The 20715-nt window shown below is 36.0% G+C and overlaps 1 protein-coding gene across 3 annotated transcripts in view; it reads right to left on the bottom strand.

Annotated features, from left to right (window-relative positions):
- The window catches only part of PRKN (parkin RBR E3 ubiquitin protein ligase), a 725918-nt gene that overhangs the window by 374036 nt on the left and 331167 nt on the right, over window positions 1-20715 (bottom strand). For all 3 annotated transcript variants that reach the window (XM_082048436.1, XM_082048435.1, XM_082048437.1), the window contains one exon: window positions 13727-13810. In XM_082048436.1, the coding sequence (XP_081904562.1) occupies window positions 13727-13810 (84 nt within the window). The remainder of the gene's footprint in view (window positions 1-13726; window positions 13811-20715) is intronic.

Raw genomic sequence — 20715 nt, 5'->3', positions numbered from 1 at the left:
TCATGCTGCCCCTGACTGACAGGTACGTGGCAGCAAAGCCAAATACAGAGATACTGATCTGTTTGGCTCGAGCTCCTGTGTAGAATGTACCGTTTGCAGAGGGAACTGAGCCAACGAGATGAATTTGGCCTCGCAAATGTTGTGTTCACACAAACATAACAGGTCTATTACAGCATTTGTTGTGACAAATCTTTTTTCAGGCTCCAAAATTCTCCCATAGACGCCATAAGCAATTAAATGGCTAGTATTTGCCATATCCTGCCATGCACTTACCATGGCCTTTGTAGCTTCCTGACTGCTACGTTTTCTGCACAGGCATTATCTCATTTAAGAGCAGCAATGTTCACTTGGAAAGCCCACACCAACTTGAAAATAAACTTTCCATCACAGAGCCTACATCTTAAAGAATATCTAATGCATATGTTGGAAGACCATGGATAAGAACATTGCTTAAAATAATCCCTTCAGTGTAACTAGAAGTTAAAAATACATTTGTCTGTACAACATACACACTTCATTTAAAGGTACAGGCCTGTAACATTATAAAAATACACCCTTCCATTTTCAGACAGAAATTACAGCTGAATATTGAATATGGTTTTGCTTTGCTTTTCCCCCTTCACATGTTTACAGTTTGAACTTATCATTTAACTATAATATATCACACCATGACCTACTCCTGGGGAATCCAAACCCATCACTTCTAAAACACTACTTACTACAGTAAAGGAATCCAGCCTTTAATATGAAAAGTAACCTTGTTGGTCACTTTTTCCAGATCCATAACAGGACTTTCCTCAGCAACACCTTGGAAAACATACACATTTGTACAAGAAGGAGAAAACCTCAATTCAGCTCCTAGAACAGTGAGCATGCAATTACATTCCTACAGACATGAATACATAGTTCATGTGCTCCATATTTTCACCAGCCCATTATACAAAATGCTTAATTAGTGTGGAGGGCAGTGACTAAAGCTCAGGACAGTACAGCCTAGGGACAAAACTTAACTACACTCAAGATTAGCATCTGTCAAACAAACCCACAACCCATGCCCTTTCTCAAACAAAGGTCCCCTGAGTACTGCTGCACAGAAACTGCAACAACTGCCAGTCACAAGCCCAGTGGGGCTGGTGGTGTTCTTCTGCAGTAACAGAGCAGGTAAAGCACCCTTTCCTCCACAGACTAGATGAAATAGCAGCAACCATTTTACTTATAGGAAAAGACAGTCCTCAATGGAAATGAATTCCAGAGAAGTGCTTGCTCCCCCACACCTGATGGTTATAAGGAAGCAGGGCCAGGAACAAGCTGTGGGCTGCACCCATACAACTTGCTGAAGGCTGGTAGACCAGTCACACCACAAGTTTCTCCCATGTGCAATTCGCTTGTTCTTGAGGAACAGAAGCAGGGAGAACAGAAATTAATGGACAGTAGAATGTTCCAGATATAACACACCAATGTTTTCACGAAATTTAAAGGCAGTTCCAACTGTGTCACTGTCATTCATCTAGAGACGTGAATCTGGCTCTAACTCGAATTCCTGAGATACTCTGAAACTCTGCGCCCAAAGCTGGATGTGTAGCAAGTCTATCCTAATGTTACTAAGAACAATCCAGCCTTCCTACAAGTGTGAAAAATAAGTACAAAATTAACACAGAACACCACTTCATGCAAGAATGAGCTTTTTATTTTTCCTAAGACAATCTTTTTGCTACAGTATGCCATCTCCTAGGTAACCCACACTGTTTATGCAGAGCCTTTCCCAGTCACAGGAGCTTTCTAAATACTAAAATGAGATACAGGCCCTCAAGAAGCATGGTCCAAAACACTACTCACACATATTCAAGATGAACTCAGTATCTGAGACACATTTTTCAGTCTTCAAAATAAAAACAAAACATACGTGGTAACCGGAAAAACTATGAGTTTAAATGTAGCAGCAAACATGCTAACGCATTTGGGCTATTTGTTTTTTAGGAGGTTCTAACATTCTAATTTCTGCTACTTTTTGTGTGGGGAGGGTGGGGTTGTCTTGCTGTTTGTTGGGGTGTGGTGTGTGGTGTTCTTGTTTGTTTTTGGTTTTGGTTTTGGTTTGTTTTGTTTTTGGTAGCGTGGTGGAGGGCAGTAATATAGACCAAATGTTTTCCAGTATGGTTCTCTTGTTCATGTACTTTGCATATTTATATCTAGATTTTTTCAAAGATGAGTTATGACTTTGACTTTTACAGTTACTTAGAAAACTAAATATTTTAAATTAATGTTTATTTAAACTGCGCAAGTTTTTTAGGTCACACTTCTCCAAGCTAGAAAAATCAGTTGAAGGAGATTCTCACAGAATTCCAGCTTTACAAAACTGTGAATTACAAGAATTAAGTTATCACAGCAAATCCTTATCGGCAGGTTAGCAATCTTGCAAGCAAGGCACTATTGCCTACCAGTGTTTACGACAAAGCTTCCAGAAATCAATCCGTTCGTGGGTGCCACCTGTAACACACTTGAAAGTCATAGCACCTTTAATGGATATCTACAGAGTTAATTTTTTTAGCATTCCCTTTACAAGCTCAAATCCATATGGGCCTGATATTTTTGTTTGGAAAGAGATAAGCCCAGTTACAGCTTCTCCTAATGACATGTAACAGTGGTGTTTAGGGAGAAGTTATTTCTTAGTAATTACCACACAGGCAACAGAAGTACATGGCTTTTCTTTAAAGCAGAAGACAACAAAACCCACTGACGCAACTTGAGTACTCCTGTCTCAGTTCTGGTGTTGCAATGTTGGGCGGCAGCAGGAGTGTGAGACAGCTGTATGCATCAAAAGGACAAAATCCACTTTTCCCTAGAACACACTTTCCTCATCTCCTGGCAGCTGTTTAAGCATGTGCAGCTTTTAAGAACTACTCATAACCACAGTTACTTTGCCCACATACAATGAAGTACCACAGTGGAAAAACTCAAACATTTGGTTTCAGAATGCCCCAAACATTTCCAGAGGTCCCAAAGAGCTGCTACGATATACTGTACAACTGATCAGCAAATGTCTTACTCAGACACATGAGATTTCACAAAGATTTGAAAAAGAACCATTGCAATACATAATGTCAAAACCAGCCTGTGGATAACATGCTCTTCACAAGGTATGGTTTGTGTTTGGTTTGCTGAAGCAAGGGAAATACTTTACTTTCAAGCATTCTCCCAGCAAACAGGCTAGGAGGACTTAGAAATTAGTATTTCTAATGACACTATTAAGAGCTTCACTAAGCCATTTATATGTATTTATACAGTTTATGTAGTCAAGATATTGTTCTGTTGCAGGTGCGTAAAGCATAGAGCAGTGTTAACTTCAACAGACTATTTGTTTATTTGAAGCTGGGTATGTACTTCAGGTATCTTCCTGAGTTGGGTCAGTAAGGAAGAAAATAGAGTCAGCAAGATATTAATTTTTGCTATTCAAACTTTCTAGACTCAAAACAATGGAAGTTTTCCTTATACCTGACTTCTCTGAGCTAGAAATACATGTTGTATACCAAAGACAACTACATTTGCCTGGACCCATACAGATATACTGCTATGAGAATCCAGGCATTTCTGACAGTAGTTATTCAAGAACTACTCACTGTATTAGTGTGAACCCTGAGAGATAGAGCTCATAACTTGTAGCAGCATTTCCAACATGAACTGCCTTGCAGCTCAGAGGTGATTTCATTGACTACATTATCTCACACCACCACATCCTTAAAACAGCACATGCTTTTTAAATATTTAGTTCCAATTTGTAAAAATGAGCTTATTTCATAAGCTGCATGCACAGAAGTAGAGGACACAAATGAAAGAGTTTACAGACTGATCCCAAATCAGTTACAGTCGCAATCTCTTACAAATATCTAGACCAAAAACATAGTAGACAATTGTTAATCAAAACCTAATGCCTTCACATTTTAGAATTTCAAATCAGAACAAGAAGCATGGGAACTATAGGTGGGAAATGGATTTTTTGCAAAGGGAAATTTTATAGCAGCTTTTAGATCTAAAATAACATATCACATAGTGCATCAGTGTGCAAAACAACACAGTTGTTAAACACTTAATTACAGTACTTGCAGGATTGGAAGGAAGAAATTGTGCTCTTCCACATAAACGCTGACATTTCAGGAGAAAAACCTATATAACCATATTGTACTCTAACAAAATCACCTTCATCTGGTTTGATTGCTGATAGACGATTACAAGAACATGTTGCATGCTTGAGTGGAAATCCAAGGTTTCCATCATCAGTAACAAATTTGCAAAAGCTGCAGACAGTAGCATATTGTTTATATGTCATGTGCAGTGAGCAACAAACGATTCAGTCAAAGTGTTACTGAAATTCACTGAATTACAAAAAGGTATCCCTGAATGTATTAGGCATGTTGCCAAAGCACATGCAGAAATACATATAAACAACCTGCATTAAAAAAAAAGTCTGATCTGTGAAACAAGTGACAAGTGGAGTGTATTCTACAGTATATTCTTGAGTTTGTTTCTCTGTTTTTAATATAATAGCAGTTCATTCATAGGTTTCAATTACTGCTTTCCAATTTGTTTAGGTCCACAAATGTCTGCAAGTTTTCCAAAACTCTAATAGGTCAAATGCAAATAATATGCGTAAATGACTCATGGAGCAACATACAACATAGAGTAACTGTAATGCTGCTCTCACTACCAGGCTTAGGACTATATTATGGGAATAACACATGCCAGTGGTAGTCAGTATACAATATACTGAATTTGGAGTCCACTTCCTCTTAGTATTCATGCTAGGTGTAACTAAGACTCAAGAAATGCATGCACATGTACACACACAGTGTAAACTTAAAAAAAAATAAAAAAAAAAAAATTGAGCATTTATGTAGATCGGGATAAAAATACTGGTCACATCCTTTATCTTCGTCTTATAACATCTGTCTTCTCTAAGAATCTGTTCTGGTAACATCTGGTTGTTTCAGGAATGGCTGCACATAGTTCATGTAGCCCAACATCTTATCTCTAATAGGAAGTTCACAGTAGATGACTAGAATGCATGTTAAAAAAAACAACACAAAACAAACAAAACCACACTGGACAAAACTAAAGAGAGATTTGCCTACAGTATGTTCCCAAGCTCCAGCAATTTGTGGCTCAGAGACTTCCTATAACAGAAGGAGTATCTTCACTTTAAGTTGTTCTCAATGGCTTTTTCTTCCATTGGTTTGTCACTTTTTTAACCCATTGTCACTTCCACAATATATCATGGCAAAGAGTTGTGCGGTTTAATTACATACCGTGCAAAGAAGAATCTCCCTGTGGTTGTTCTGAGCATCACAATAACTGGATAAGAATACTGTATCAGGCCAAACCAGCACGGATACAAAACAAGTTCCTGGCTGCAGTGCATCATCAACATATTTTTCAGACACATCTAAGAGTAAAATCCCTCAAAAATATTACAGGTGCATTTACATTCAGTTTTGGTTTGTGAATTCTATTTACCTTTCAGCACAGTCAATAGGGTTACAGGGGCTGTGAGTGAGCTAGGATTTGGTCAGATGAACACAAGCTGCGCCCTGCTCACTTTCCATAACACTGAACCCTTGATCGTGACAGTCTCATGGAAGATATAAAAATTATCATTTATAAAACATTAACTCCTTTTGCAGTGAAGCCAGGAGCATCACAAAATTTGAAAAAAAGCTGTGTTAATCTAAGGTATCAGTCTTGCCAAAATTCTCACCAATTCCTGTTACGGGACAAATCTATACTACACTATCTGAAGAATTTCCCAAGGACTCCATCACTGAAGGAGATGTGAATTTTTGTTCAAAACAACAGCTTATTTTTAAAAGGCAATTCTGAAGGACCAGCAAAACCTAGTAGCTAAGCACAATCATGTAAAGCAATTGTTCATATAAGACAATAAAACACTGGAAAAAAAAAATCATTGAAAGTATGCTTAATGCTCCTGTTCTCAGATAAGATTTTCTGGAACTGAACCAGAGATGCATAAAATTATGAGCAACAAAGGACTTTTTTTTAAAAAAAATTATTTCAGTGGCAGTGTTAAGAACCTAAAAGAACATCAAAGAGCAGAGGATTTGTTTGAAGAAAGCATTATAATCTTCAGCATATTTTGTTAGATCTTAAACAAAATTGTGACATTTCCTCACATGTGAATAGAAATGGTGGTAGCAATACACACAAGATGAGCTACACTTCCTGAGGCCGTTCCACACAGAGTACAAACAAGAGTTCCCCTTGGTTTGTGAGAACATCCATGTAATTCCAGCTCACAAAAAAAGCTATTAGCAACTCTTCACTCTTCTGGTGAAATGAGAAAACTGAGGAACAGATCCAAAGACCTGGCTTGTTCTCAGCTTTAGGATTTTTATAGTGTCAAAAATAATGCATTGTTTAAACAAAATCTTCTTAAACAGTCAAAAGAAAAAAAATCATTTAATATATAATAGGTGTGATTTAGATCAGCTGGTTACATTTGCTGGTGGTGGGTTTTGATGCAGACACCATTTGTGGCCCATAAAAAAATGTCCAACATACTGCTCAAATATCGCATTTCCACGCAGGGAAAGAGTGAATATGTATTCACTCCACATCCCTCCCCCCCATGAGGATAGGTCTTAATTTTAAAAGCTTTAACTTTTCTTTCCAACATAAATAATTTAGCTTTTTCATCCTTGTATAGCATGAACTCTATTTTATAATTCTCTTTTTACCTATTATTGATTTTTCTGCACTAAGTGGAATAACATAATTTTGTTATAAAGGAAAAATTGATCTACTCCTGAATGAGGTTACTTTGAGACTTTCTTTAAAGAAAAAATAAATCTAATTGTAGTTTATTAAAGAGATAACTGAGAAGAAAGAGTTGAAATAATTTGTAACTCCAATGCATAAACTCAAAAACATATAAAAACATATCAAATATATTTAAATACTAAGAAAGGTCAACTGTCTTGTTTCTTTCTTCACTACTTGTGTGTTTGTATTAAGCATTTTTAATCTTTAATTGATATTAAGGACACCAATTTAAAGACTTAGCAAAAATTATCATAATATAATCACAGCACCTTTGTAGGTTATTCCAGAGTCCTATAGGTGCTGTTTTCAGTGTTGTTGCCCCTTTTGTGCTCCTCAGAAAATGCACCGGTGGCAAAATAAAAGCATCCACATTCACAGATAATTTAAAATAGAGACCTTCACAGGACCACATCATGCCACAGTTTAGGGCAGCTTTATATGAGGCAATCTAGGTAATTATAGGCATGTAAGCCTGACACCAGCCCTGGAGAGAATAAACAGCCAATATGGTACTTGATTAATAAAAGAAGGATGTGTAATTAATGTCAATCAACAAGGATTTATGGTAACTAGACCCTATCAAACTAACCTGACATTTTTATGAGATTATGAATTTAGTGGAACAACATAATAGCGATGTTGCCACTTACCCAGATTGGTGTGTGGCATTTGATACAACACTGACATTTTGATTAAGAAACTAGAACACTACAAGATCAATTTAGATGGATTTAACTGATGTATTTCAAAATGCATTCCCACAGTGATTCATCAAAAGTCTGTTTTTCAAGGTGGTCTTGCAGTGATCACTTCCTAGCCCCACGCTACTTAAAACAATTGTTAATGATGTGGAAGAAAAAGTAATTACACATTTTTCAGATGGCACAAAATCCGGGGGAGTGAAAAATAATGAAAGTAAAACTCAGTGACAAAGCCACACTAACAGCTCACTCAGCTGAAATCAAATGGATAATATGCATTTTAGAACAGCCAAACATGAACTCACATTTTCAGAGTTAAGGACCACGCATGCAGGACGATGGAATCTGCCCAGTAAGGCAGCAATTTGAAATGACTGAGGTTTTTGGTGGATGATCAGCTGAATTGGAACCCTCACAACGGCATTAGGGTTAAATTGTCTAATAAAACTGCTGGATATCAACATAAGCAAGCAGACTATATCATCCCTGTAGCTGGCACTGATGGCATCTCTGCTATAACTGTGCCTGGTTCTGATGTGTGAAATTTATGAAAAAATGTTGAAGACTGGTGAGCATGCAAGAGACAACTAAGCAAAGGATTAAGAACTGGAAAATGAGGTTTTATTGCTTATCTCCCAGAACATTCAAGGAAATGCTAAGGTATATGTGAACTTCAGCCTATGGAAATCCACATGTAGAAACAGAGGGCTCTTGATAATAAAGGGCAGTACATAGAAACTGAAACTGGCCAGAAAATTTATACTAGAAATAGTGCACATTTTAAACAGGTAAGGTAATTAATTAACCACATAAATCAAGGGGGTTTTTATTTGTTTAATTCACCACTGGCTTAAGTCAAGGATATACGTTTTCCTGAATTAAATATTCACATCCAAAAACCTATTATTTCAGGAAAGGATCACAACTTCTGTTAGACAGGAGGTTAGGTGAAATGATAAGAATGTTCCTTCTGCTCTTATATATAGGGATCACTTATTTCCTACCCAGACATGCCAATTAAATAATTCAAAGTGTCTGTGGTGCAAAGGATTCCCTTAGTCTGTGTTTCAGGCTTTACATTTTGTATCTCAGCAGTTCCGGATTCTCATGCAGTTCCATGGTACCAGAGAGGATCCTGAAATGTTAGCACACGTACCAGATTGTCCTAACAAGTTACGCTTTGGGACACAACTGTTCATCATTGAAATAAAGGAAAAAAAATGAAACAAAACAGAAATTGGAATATATGTAAGGAAGGCAAAAAAAGTGCTAACATGTCTACGAAAGTTTTTGAAGGATCAAAGCAAATACATCCTAAGAAGGGCTTGTATAGTTCACATAATTTAAAAACAAAGTAGTTCAAAGCAATTTGGTACAGGCTTGCATTTGTATCACTACAGATGTGATAGGAGAATGATACATATGCTATTGTGATTGATTAGAAGGCTTGCAAACATCTTGCAGATGACATTTAACAAGACCAGGAGTTTTGTCTTAACACACTGTAAGGCGTCAACTGCTGTAGTCCCTCATGTGAATTCATATGTTTTTCTACAGAAATGAGGGTCAAGTAATGGACTTGATTCACTTATGATAAAAATGAATTATTAAGTTGTTACTATGTCTGCTCTATAGTTATTGTTGTGAAGAACTGTATGTACATTAACTGTAGTTATAAACTTCAAAGTCAGATCAACTTTGGCTATTGTTCTGCTTAACTAACTGGGCCTTTAAAGACACTCCTCACAAACAATACAGAAGTTTCTTACTTTATGGAAGAGAAACTTGGGGGTGTCCAAATTGATTCTCAGCTCCACCACAGAAGCATAAATCAAGCCAAACCATGAGAAAGGTTTAACAGGACAACTTAGTAACTAAAACAGAGTCATTTAAATCTTTAATGTGGTGAACGGATATGTTTCTGAAGATAAGTGAGTTTAAATAAGAAAATTTTCTGAAATTGTTCGCCCATTTGTTAGATACGTCCAGAATAGGAAAGACAAAGTAAAACTACAATGATAGATCTGGTTTGCTTGTTACTTAACCTGCATTTGTGCTTTATTCTGTTTACTTGCACTAGATTTACTTACCATACCATTTAGCGTAAAATGATATAACAGTTCCTAAACAGTAAAAGCAATGGTCTCAGAGGCCTCTGGTAAATGAAAAATACTCTGGAACTTGTCTTGTATGAAATCTGAATAATTCTCAAGTCTGTATAAAGAAGCTGACAAAATCTTACTTCACTGATATTAGGTTGTGTTACAAGAATTCTTATCTGTATTTTAATTACACTCCTGTTCCATCAAACTCACTGTGAAATTTTTTTTAAAGCATAATGCAAACTAACATGGACATCAATGAAATTAAGGAAATATGAAGTCAAGAGGTTTCTTGGTATCAAGAAACACGTCAGAATTTTAAAAATTACTCAATAATATTGTGACATTGAAAATATTCTAATGTCTCCAAGGACAGACAGACATAGTTCCTTCTATAAACAACTACCTACCTCCCTGTAAACAAAAAATAATTAATAAATAATATAGCAATGTATCAGAGCCTTCCTGTAATGCGATGACAGTGCTTTAGTTTACTTGTTCACATTTTGATAATATCAACTTTACTCTTGATACTTTAACTACTACAGAATTTATTTCTGTTCTCAGCTGAAACTGAGGTCTGAGCTGATCAAAGCAAAATAGGATGAAAAAAAATGAAGCATGTTTCATCTGAACAGTGAGGTTTGAGAAGAATAGCTTTGGATGCTTGAAATAAAAAACATCTGGTAAACTGCATATTTAAAGCATCCAAGCTGAATGCTATTCCCTTGTTTTCTCAGTCCAGCCCGTTTCAGATGAGCACCAACTCCCTGTGGAACAGACCAGCTATGAAAAGATTACATAATATCGATGTCCTCAGTGCTAAACCTAATCACAGTAAACATGCAGGAGAAGGACAAATATTCATGAAACATCTTCAAAAAAGTCAATATAATTGCAAGATTCAAATCACACAGCCATGTCTTTCAGAGACTGATGCATGTTCACTTGAGCACGGGACTGATGTGGAGCCGATTCCTGTGAAATCATCACTTAAACATTTTACAGTGATGTAACAGCTCTGGCTTTGCCTATGTATGAAGAAAGTCATTATTTCTGTGGCTCTTTATGAGCTTTGACTAACATAAGCCTATGAAAAAAGTAAAATGGAATAGCATTTTTATACACAGGAGTATAAAAATCCTCCTCTTCACAATCAGAAATTCACTTCATTGGATGGGAAACAAAGTATTCTGTACACATTTCAAAGAACTGCAGAAGTTTGAGCCTAATAAGAACACTTCTTCAGGAATATTTTATTTGAATAAGAAAAGGCATATACTGACTAAATAAAGAGAGCCCCAACAGGACAGAAGATGAAATTTCATTTGAGGTACAGTATCTATAATTTTGTTAAACTACGTGCAACAGCTGTATTTATTCAGCAGAAAGCATATGCTCCAATTATTAGCATTACACTGAAAACAAAACCCAGCCCCAAGATAGCTCCAATAGCACTCACTGAAGCTCGCAATCAGATGAGAAATAACTTGTTTCTGTCCATTTCCCACAATTACTGGAACTGATTATTTATAATGCTCTGAGAAAAGCAGCTCTTTAATTTTAACTCTGTGGTATGGTACATTCTACTTAACACAAGTTCTACATCACTGATACTATGCTTTGTATGTCGCAATTGTGATATTTACCTTTTATTTCTCTTCTTTTGCTCATAATTATGGACTATAACAATAAAGCATCACAAAATAATTTGTTTTTCACTTCAAGCTCAAAATAAGTTGGAATTACAAAGCACACAGAGTGTATCATATGAAAATTTAAGTTCAGCTAGTTTATATTGAGCAAACCCACAAAAATTAATTGAATACATTTCCTATTTGTAAGCACATTGGAAAACATATTGTATGCCAGTGCATTTATCATTAAGATATTCATTATAACTTTTGGCAATAATTTATACATTTTACTTAACTAAATTGAAATTTGATTTCTACTGCTGTGTAACATTGTAAATTACTCTATTTTCATATTTGCAACCAAAATAATTGAAGCCTGTAATTTCTGGCAAGAGACTAATTTTATAATCAAATAAATGTATTTATAAATATATACAAATTAGTATTTCAGGAAAAAAAAAACATTGCCTCTCGAAGGTATGTTACAAACTGGTGTTTATGAGAAGTGGAAACCAATAAAAGTAATTTTTAAGCAAAACTTTTCTGTCTTTGGAGAGAAATAATGGAGGAATCTTTTCTTTTTTATTTTCTTGAACAGCAGTATGTCCTGTTTGCTGCCATTATAACTGACAACTAACAGTCTCAAAGTTTATTGTTACCCACCACTGTCAAGAGGCGTGTATAGTGTGGAACTATTTAAAACAAAATATAATTGTACAAATTTTATCATGAAAATGCAAAAATGAACACTTAAGCCTAAAATTTGACTTAATCTCTCAAATACTGTAACAGTAAAGAAAAGCCTGAAGGTTTTCACTTGTGAATTAGTCAAGGTTATTTTTTCTCTTTTCCAAGGACGTATGATACATTCATGAAAGTCACACAGGCATGAAGTTCATCATTCATTCAAAAAGAAAAAAAAATACAACCCAAAAACAAGCACACACACTTACAAAAAAAATCAAGAAAACAAACAAACAAACAAACAAAACCCCACCACAAATCAAAACCTACCAACCAACCAAAAACACAGACAGAAAAAAAGCCAGATTTCACATGTACTGGAAAGGAAGTTCAGCCAGTTCTTGGGCCCATTTCCAGAGGAAAGATCAAACTAGTCCCTAACTTCTGCAGACAATTAATTCTTCCTCCAGATGATAGTACAGAGACAACATTGACAAAGAGATGCATTTGGCATAGCCCAGGTGAGTTATTATAGCTACTGTCCTCATTTGCTTTTGTGGTGAGGTTTAACTATCTGGTTGCAGGTCACCTCAGAAATCAGCAAGAGGTTTTATATTTGTGGTACATATGGGATTTGGGAACAAATGGATGACATCAAGTCATTATGACTTCAGGTAGGAAAAGCTCTGGGAATAGGCACAGTACAGGTAATTATACTGTTTTACCAGAGCAGGAGAGAGTGATAAATCCCTGGCAGGATTCCTCCTAGCAGAAGCCTGAAAGTAAGACCTCAGTTTCTGTTGGCTGTGCATGGAGACAGGCATAAATCACATGCTGCAACCATTTGTTGTCTCAAGTTACATAAAAACATTTCCTGACAGGCTGTGGCCAAGCAGAAGACACCTATGGAACCACATGGATGTGCCACTTCACAACTGCCTTGCTGGGGAAGACAAAGAGAAGACTACAGCACAGGAGGGGAGCACCCCTGAAGAAACGCACTTCTGTTGCCCCTGTCTGCTGGTCTCTGATGAACAGAATCCTTTCACACGTACAAAGTTTTGTGTTTGTCTCAAAAAGCTGTGCCCATCAGGAACACCTCAAATTAACCTTTTTGCTGAGAAGGAAATACCTCTAAGACCTCTCTAAATACTACTGAGTAATATCTAACACATAAAATATATAAGTATGCATAAGTAATGTTTTGAAAAATCTTCATTTTTAAGGATTTGAGATGTCTATGCTGCTTCTTACTCAGGCTTTTCATTGATGTCACTTTGAGAAACACTTTAAAGTAAACAACAGTATTGAGCATGTGGGAGAACAGATTGTAAAGTAATCAATAGTGTGAAGAATCCGCTCTGTGGACAAAGACTGAAAATCTGATATGAAAGATCTGATATGCAAGATGACACAAATTTGAAGCTTTCAATGCACTGATACATACACAATAATTATAAAATAAGCATTGACATATAAATGTAAGTATTACATTCTGCTTTTAACAAATGGATACTTGAATATCTAAGAGTTCTACTTCAGTAAAAACAGATGATACAAGATCATTTCCTCATTCATTCCAAGCAGCAACAGCCCAAGTTCCTCCCTTGCGTTAAACATTGGAGACATAGTATCTGATGCTGAACAGCTATTCAGAAGTGTACCATACACGGCAACTTACATTCATTTCTACAATTCTACTATGGTTAGAATTGCTACAAACAGTTATTCTTATAAGTGGCACAGTACTTGGAGAAACAAGACAAAATCTTACCGCAATGTTTCCATCACACCTTTGGGCCTGGCAAACACCTCTGATTCTGTTGGGAATCAGCACATCATCCCAGCAAGATGGGCCCTTCAAAATAAAACCAAAACATAAAAACTTTTAAATCTACTTAATAAGTAAATATACAAAAGTTGGTTTTGTTGCCCCCCTTTCTATCCCTGTTTCTTTTAAGATTTTAGCTAGAGTTTTATGATGTTTATGCTGAATAAGTTTATCCAGATTATATGACAATATTAATCAATAAAGCTCCATCAGTGAGACAGACAGTCGCTCCATCCTGAGGTCAGTGTTGTGAACACAAGTCAAAAAGTAGTTACATTTTCCCAGCTTGAGGCAGGGACTGACTTCATTATGATTAAAAAGCTACAAAGGCTCATCTTCAACACTGTACACCCTGGCCTGCAGCAGACTAAGTGGAAAAAAGGGAAAAAAACCCCACAGTAGTTGGAAGTAGCACACAGAAAGATTAAGCATAACACAAAGACTAGGTCAAGTAGCCTTTCTGTATTTTGTTGTTTAAGTATCAAATGGCTCTAACTTTACTGAAATGTGTTTCTGTTTTCGTGGGCTACTGTGTGAATTTTGATAATGTTTGCTGTAAACAAAATAGACTTCTTGTCACCAGATAAAGCCTTTACCTAAGCATAATACAATGTAACAAAAAAGTGAAGTGAGGACTGTTAGTAGATTCCTGAATGTTTATATTAGGTTCAAGATTAATAAATACAATAAAAATAACACATAATTTTTAAAAAAATCCTAACATGAAAACCCAGAAAGAAAATAGAAAATCCTTAGAAAACATTTCTATGACTTTTTGAATACAAATAGTTCATTTATGAGTGTACTACAAAACACAGAGTAAATTTAAATACTAAAAATCAGCATTGTTAATATTTCACAGCTACAAAATAGTGTGGTTAATAGGATGATCTATCAATGAAGAATATTCATATATATGGCTTCATATATAGGAACATTCATAAAAGTATTTCCCAGCACATAAAAATTAAGTGACATTAGTGCAAATCTTCTCTTTTCATATTAATCTCACACTAATTAATATTGAATTTGTAGACAATAAAAATTAATCTGAGAAACATATACGAAGTTTACAGGTATCCATAGACATAGCAGAAACAAACTCAGAAGGCATCAATAATTAAAATATTTTCTACTTGGGATTACTTAGTGTTTGGGATAGTGTCACTACTCAGTAATAGCAGAAAAACTTGACCCAGAGTAGAAATTATGGCAGTGAAGATGTTTAACTGCATTAGTGAAATTAGTGCCTATTTACATCTCTGTTGGATTACAAAGTAATCCAGTACCACATCTAAATCCATCTCCTATTAAATTCTGTATGAAGTATTTCCTCTGCACAGTGCAGCCACAGCTCAGACAGCTTTGAACTAACTCAGTAGTAGGAACTTTGCTACAAAAGGTTGATCCAGCCTATCTGAAAAGTTAAGTAAAACAGCCCAGTCTGTGCTGAGCTCTGCTCTTTACTATCATAGCTGAAGTGGTGGCACTTGAGATACGTAAAAGAGCCTGAACTTGTGGAAGCTGTATTGCATGCCGGGATGGCTACTGGTAGATTTGACACTTCACAAGAAAAGCAGCTGCAGGATACTGTAGTTAGTATAAAGTAATACTTCACTTGAAATTGTGGGAGAACACCACCCTTGAATTCATATTTTAAAATGATTTTTAAAATCAAGTTTGCCATTACTCATTCCAGTGAAATTTTGACCTCCTTTGAAGTTTAAGCATTCTTGAGATTTTGCAGGATTAAAAGCAGAGCCTCTCTGCATAAAGAACCATCTCCTTTTAATTGTGTTCGACTTAGTAGCTGAAGGTTTCATTCAATGCTCCTCCATATATTTGTTTTTCTTCATGCTACCAAAGACTGCGCAGATCTCTAGCACATCTCTCACATTAGCTTAATTTCCAGGAAGAAAAGTCATCTACCTTGCCATTCCTCATATAGATGCTGTTACTTACCTTTAATCAGCTTCTCACTCTCTCAGTAGCTGTTCCAGTTCTACTCTATCTTGTTAGAATATGAGAAACATCACACAGGGTACAAGACTTACATACATGCTGGACTAGCGAATGGGAAGACGGTGTCTCTGAATTTTAATAATTATTTATAAAAAAGAACAAAAGTATTTTAATATGCTGATGGTTACTAAGCACCAAGGCAGCATTTTGGTGGAATTCTCTATCATAGCTCCTAGGTCTCATTCCTGAATGTAACAGTTATTCCAAAATCCATCCCATATGGATAAAACATCTATGTAGAATTCCCAGTCCATATCACTTAATATTAACATATATCGAATTCCATCTGCCATTTTACCAGCAGATCGGGTGTGCATCCTAAGGTCTGCAGAGGGACTTCTAGTAGGCACTGCCCAGGTTGCTCCATACTGAATCCATCAGTTTGTTCCCAAGGATGCACCAGCTGTGTATCTCATCCTCTCCAGTGTTTTTGTGATACAACAATCACCTAGTGACTCTGGTACAATTTCCATGTCTCCTCCAAATCAGAGAAGACCATTTACCTCTTTATAGCTGCCCCTTCTAGCTTCTTCTCAACAAGCACCCTCACTTTTATGTAGCTTCTCTTTTTTAAAATTAAGCACAATATTTGCGTCTTTCTCTGATTTGGGGAAGTTGCATGATATATTACATTCATGTTAAAGAATAGGTCTTTGTTACTAACATTATAAACCAGGCCCTCTGCATTACCTTCTCTTGCAGGTTCTTTGATCAATTTTCTGTAATACAACCTGACAACATTTAAAAGTTGAACATGGTTTGAGATGGTACTTACCTAATTTACATGAAAGCAATTTAAATATCCCACTATAATGCTTTTCCCTACACTTTCAATATTTATATTTTCCCCATGATGTCAGACCTGCTATCATCATCTGGGTAAGTGGCTGTTAATGAGAGTATCTTTTTTTTTGTTTCCCCCTCTTTTTGGGTCTAGAATTTCACTCCATAAGGATACTGCCTAATGCACTGACTTGTTAAAGACAAATACGACTAACAAGTTAACATTTCCCTAACACCTATCCCTCTTCATTTATATTCAAATTTGTTACTATACATTTATCAGAATTTTTATTTTTCCAGTTTAGAGGAATTCAGCAGGTTTGTATACCTTTGGATAATCCTTACATAATTTACACTTGGGAAGAGGATAATAGAAAGAAAGGGTGCAAAATAAGAAGCATGCTTTATAAAATTTGGGGGTGGGAAGGGGACAGGAGTTAACACTCATTAAAAAAAACAAAACCAAACAAAAACAAAACAAACAAACCAAAAACCAAACAAAACAAACACATACACACACAAAAAAAACCAAAAAAAAAAACAAAAACAAAAACAAGGTAAAAAACCCCCAAACATGCCAAATAAAATTCGCACAAATCCCAAGCACCACCACTTTTTCCTGGTCCTGATAATAAACATCAACAGAAAATCTTCCTTATACTTCATCCCTGTGTGATTAATGAAACTCTCAAAGTTAATAATGCAATACCAGTATACACACAAAAATAGCATCACCAGATTACTACACAATAAGTTATTTTAAAACAGTCTCACAGAAACAGTTCCACAGGTATGTGTTATGAACTTTGGTACTATCTTGATTTCATAAGAAGAAAATATTTCAAGCTAAACTTTCTAGAGGAATTAATCCTTTAACTTCACTGAAGTTATTTCAGGACAAAACTTTTCAACTATTCAGTATTTTACAGGTCTAGGTCCATAATCACATGAACCAGATCCAGCTTTAAGTCAACAGCATTTTTCCTTTGTTCTAGCAAAACTAGATCAGGTTCTTAAGGGACAAAACAATCAAGCAGGATTAAGTCCAAAATGAACTAGCAGAATATCTTGAGTTTGTGTCTGTCTGGCAGTGAGAGGTGGGGTGCTGGGGGGAGGTGAAATAACAAAAAATAAAACCCAGCCAAAAAGAATACCTGCCCCCCCCGCCCAGTTCTACGTCTCACTTTCAGAATTTGTGACAAGGGGAACATCTCTTTTCCCACATCTGTGCTTGGCATTCTTCAGGGTCCTATTTTATTATTAATGATAACATAATATGCTTATAAAAGATTTACTGTGCTTGCAAATTTTAGTTTTCCACATTCAAAGAAAAAAAGCAAAAAAAGACATTTGTCCTTGAAAAACACCGTGTATTCAAAATGTTAATGTTTCTTTAGCAACAGCACTACTAAATGTCATTGCTATAATTGCATCAAAATAAAATTAGGAATTCTGGTAAGATAAACAGTTTGGAATGCAATTTCTGTATCATTCTTTCTTGAGTCTAAGAAAAGCCTGTCAAACTGCAGGCCAGCCAATCACTTGTGGTGTCGTAACACTGCACACTGTAGCGTTTGTAATTATTAGTTTGCACTAATCAAGAACACACTATGAGATGAACAAAGCCTCCTGATTGTGAGATTACAGGAACCGCCCCTCTTGTACACAGCCAAATGGCTCACAGATAAAGCTATGCATTAAAATGGATGTATCAGAGAAGGTTTTTCTGTTGTATAAATGGGAAAAAGACAGAATTTAAAAATAAATAAATAAATAAATTTAAAAACAAAACAACAAAAAAGTACACACACAGAAAGAGCGCCAGTATATTCCTGAATAGAAAAAGTAATATAAGACATAGTTGAGTATTTTCCAAACAACCAGGCATGTAAATTTTCATACTTCGGGTGTATGACAGTTGTTCCTTCCTTTGAGGGGGAAGACAGGAAAAACGTTGGCAAACAGTGTATTAAATTTGAACTGAAGCTCCTATGCAACATACGAAGAACAGAGAGGACTGAGGTGTTTCTTGAATGTACAAGAGAAATACTGGAAACTTGTATACATTCCACCAGTGTATGGTACTGGTGCCCAGTACAGCAGACAGTACACTCTACTCTCATTGTACTTTCCATCCAGTAGCCAAGATTTGATTTTTCTATTGTAGAACTCCAACTTAATTTTGGTCAAGAACCACTTGAAAAAAAAAAACAAACCAAACCAACCAACCAACCAAAACAAACAACCAAACCAAACAACTCTGAAACCAGAAATAGTATCTAGAGATCTCAGATGACAAATTATTAAAAATGCAGTTGCTGGCAGAACTGTTGACCTGTGAAGTCAGAGACAAGTCAGAAACAGAGGTCAGCAATAGAAACCAGTGATTCATCAAAGACTTTGAATCATTTAAAAGGCTAGAAACTATCCATGTATTCAATGCTTTGCAATTTTCTTCCTTTATATTCTCCCTCAGTGAACAATATGCAGCAGAATGTAATTAAAACACATCTTTGTACCTGCTAATATCTACGTGAGAGACAGAAATCATTAAAATGTTGAGCAAATGACCAAACCAAGGGACAAGTATTAATGCAGAAGGATTTTTAAAATAATGTAAGAAATAATTTCAGGTACTTCAGAGGGTTTAAAAATCAGCATACAAGCCACTGAAAAAGTGCTAAATTTGATGCAAATTGTGTGAGTACTCAGACTCCCCTGCAAAATGATGGCTGTTGACCTGTCTACATGAGAGTATTTGAAGAGCCAATCATTGTATGGTGACTCCTCGGCAAGATTTTACTACCTTGAGGCAATCAGATTAAAAAAACAAACAAACAAACAAACCCAAAAAACCAGCAGCTCCCCAAAATGCTAGGATCACTTAATAAAAACTGTTTTCCTTTTTGTCACTCTGTAAGAGGTGTATCTATACCAAGCTATCACAATTCACTGCTTTCAGTGCCAGCATAGATGGACAAGTGCGTTCCCTAAACAAGAGGTATTCTGATGGTAAACATACACATGAAAACACAGCTTAACACAGGCAAAGGATATTACATGAGCAGGAACAGATCACACCTATTGTCACAAACCTAACCCATCATAGCAGAGATGATACAATCTTTTTGCTGTTGTTTTCTTCTAGTCTTTTCAGTGTAAGTTTGAGCTCACTTTCACAATATGAACACTTCAGCCTAGAAAAATAATTTTACAAGGGAATGAACATTTTCCTACAACAGCATAGACATTTTTACTAAATAATCAGAGCTGCTTCCCTCAGCACCACCTGACTAAAGCTTGTCTGCTTCTCTAAAATCTAGCATCTCCTCTCTAATATTTCAGAGCAAGTGACTTTCAAGACGACTCCAATAGTCGGATCCTGGAGGCTTGCAAATATCTCAGAACAAATGGAGAAGGCTAGAGAAGGGTCAGCAGGTGCTAGATCCCCAAGGAACTTGGCAAAGTTAAGAGTCTATGAAAAGGAAGAAAGAACAGGGTTTTTTCTTGGAGAGACAAACTGGTATTGATTTTGCCTGATGTTACTATTGGTAAACCAGTGCATTCACTCTTTTTCTCAGCACCCCTTACTCAGAACATTATTTGCTCTTCACGTTCCACACTTGTCATTAGAGTTGCACTGCTGAATTCTAGATTATTTCTTCTGAGCATAGTAGGGATATAATGCATTCAAATAATAGCTTTCATCCTGTTTCATTAGTGCAGTAATGGAGATGAAAAATTAAGACTTTTAGATACACTGATCCACATTTTGCAAGTACTTAACAGGCTTAATTTAGGAGAGCAATCTGATCATCTTTTGAAGCACTTACTAGGAAAAATCTAGCTGTTACATGAGCAATACTCAATTAGACTCCGCAGAAAAGATTTGTATGGCACATTTCTAATAGCGAAGACATTGGAGAACTCATTTCCGTTTCGAAGAAATAAATTATTTGAATCATAATGTTCTTGTAAAGCTCCATATTTATTTCAGCATTCTTTATCTTGACAATTATGAAAAAACTAATAAAGATACTTGCTAGATTTCTACTGAAGGTGCAGATACCATATAGACATTATTATTTTCTTCCCAACTAAAACTCCACAAACAGTAGTATCTGGTT

This window comes from Streptopelia decaocto (assembly GCF_964273445.1).
Source record: "Streptopelia decaocto genome assembly, chromosome: 3".
NCBI classification, from domain to species: domain Eukaryota; kingdom Metazoa; phylum Chordata; class Aves; order Columbiformes; family Columbidae; genus Streptopelia; species Streptopelia decaocto.
Note: the sequence above shows the minus strand (reverse complement) of the source record. Positions and strands in the feature narration are given on the sequence as shown.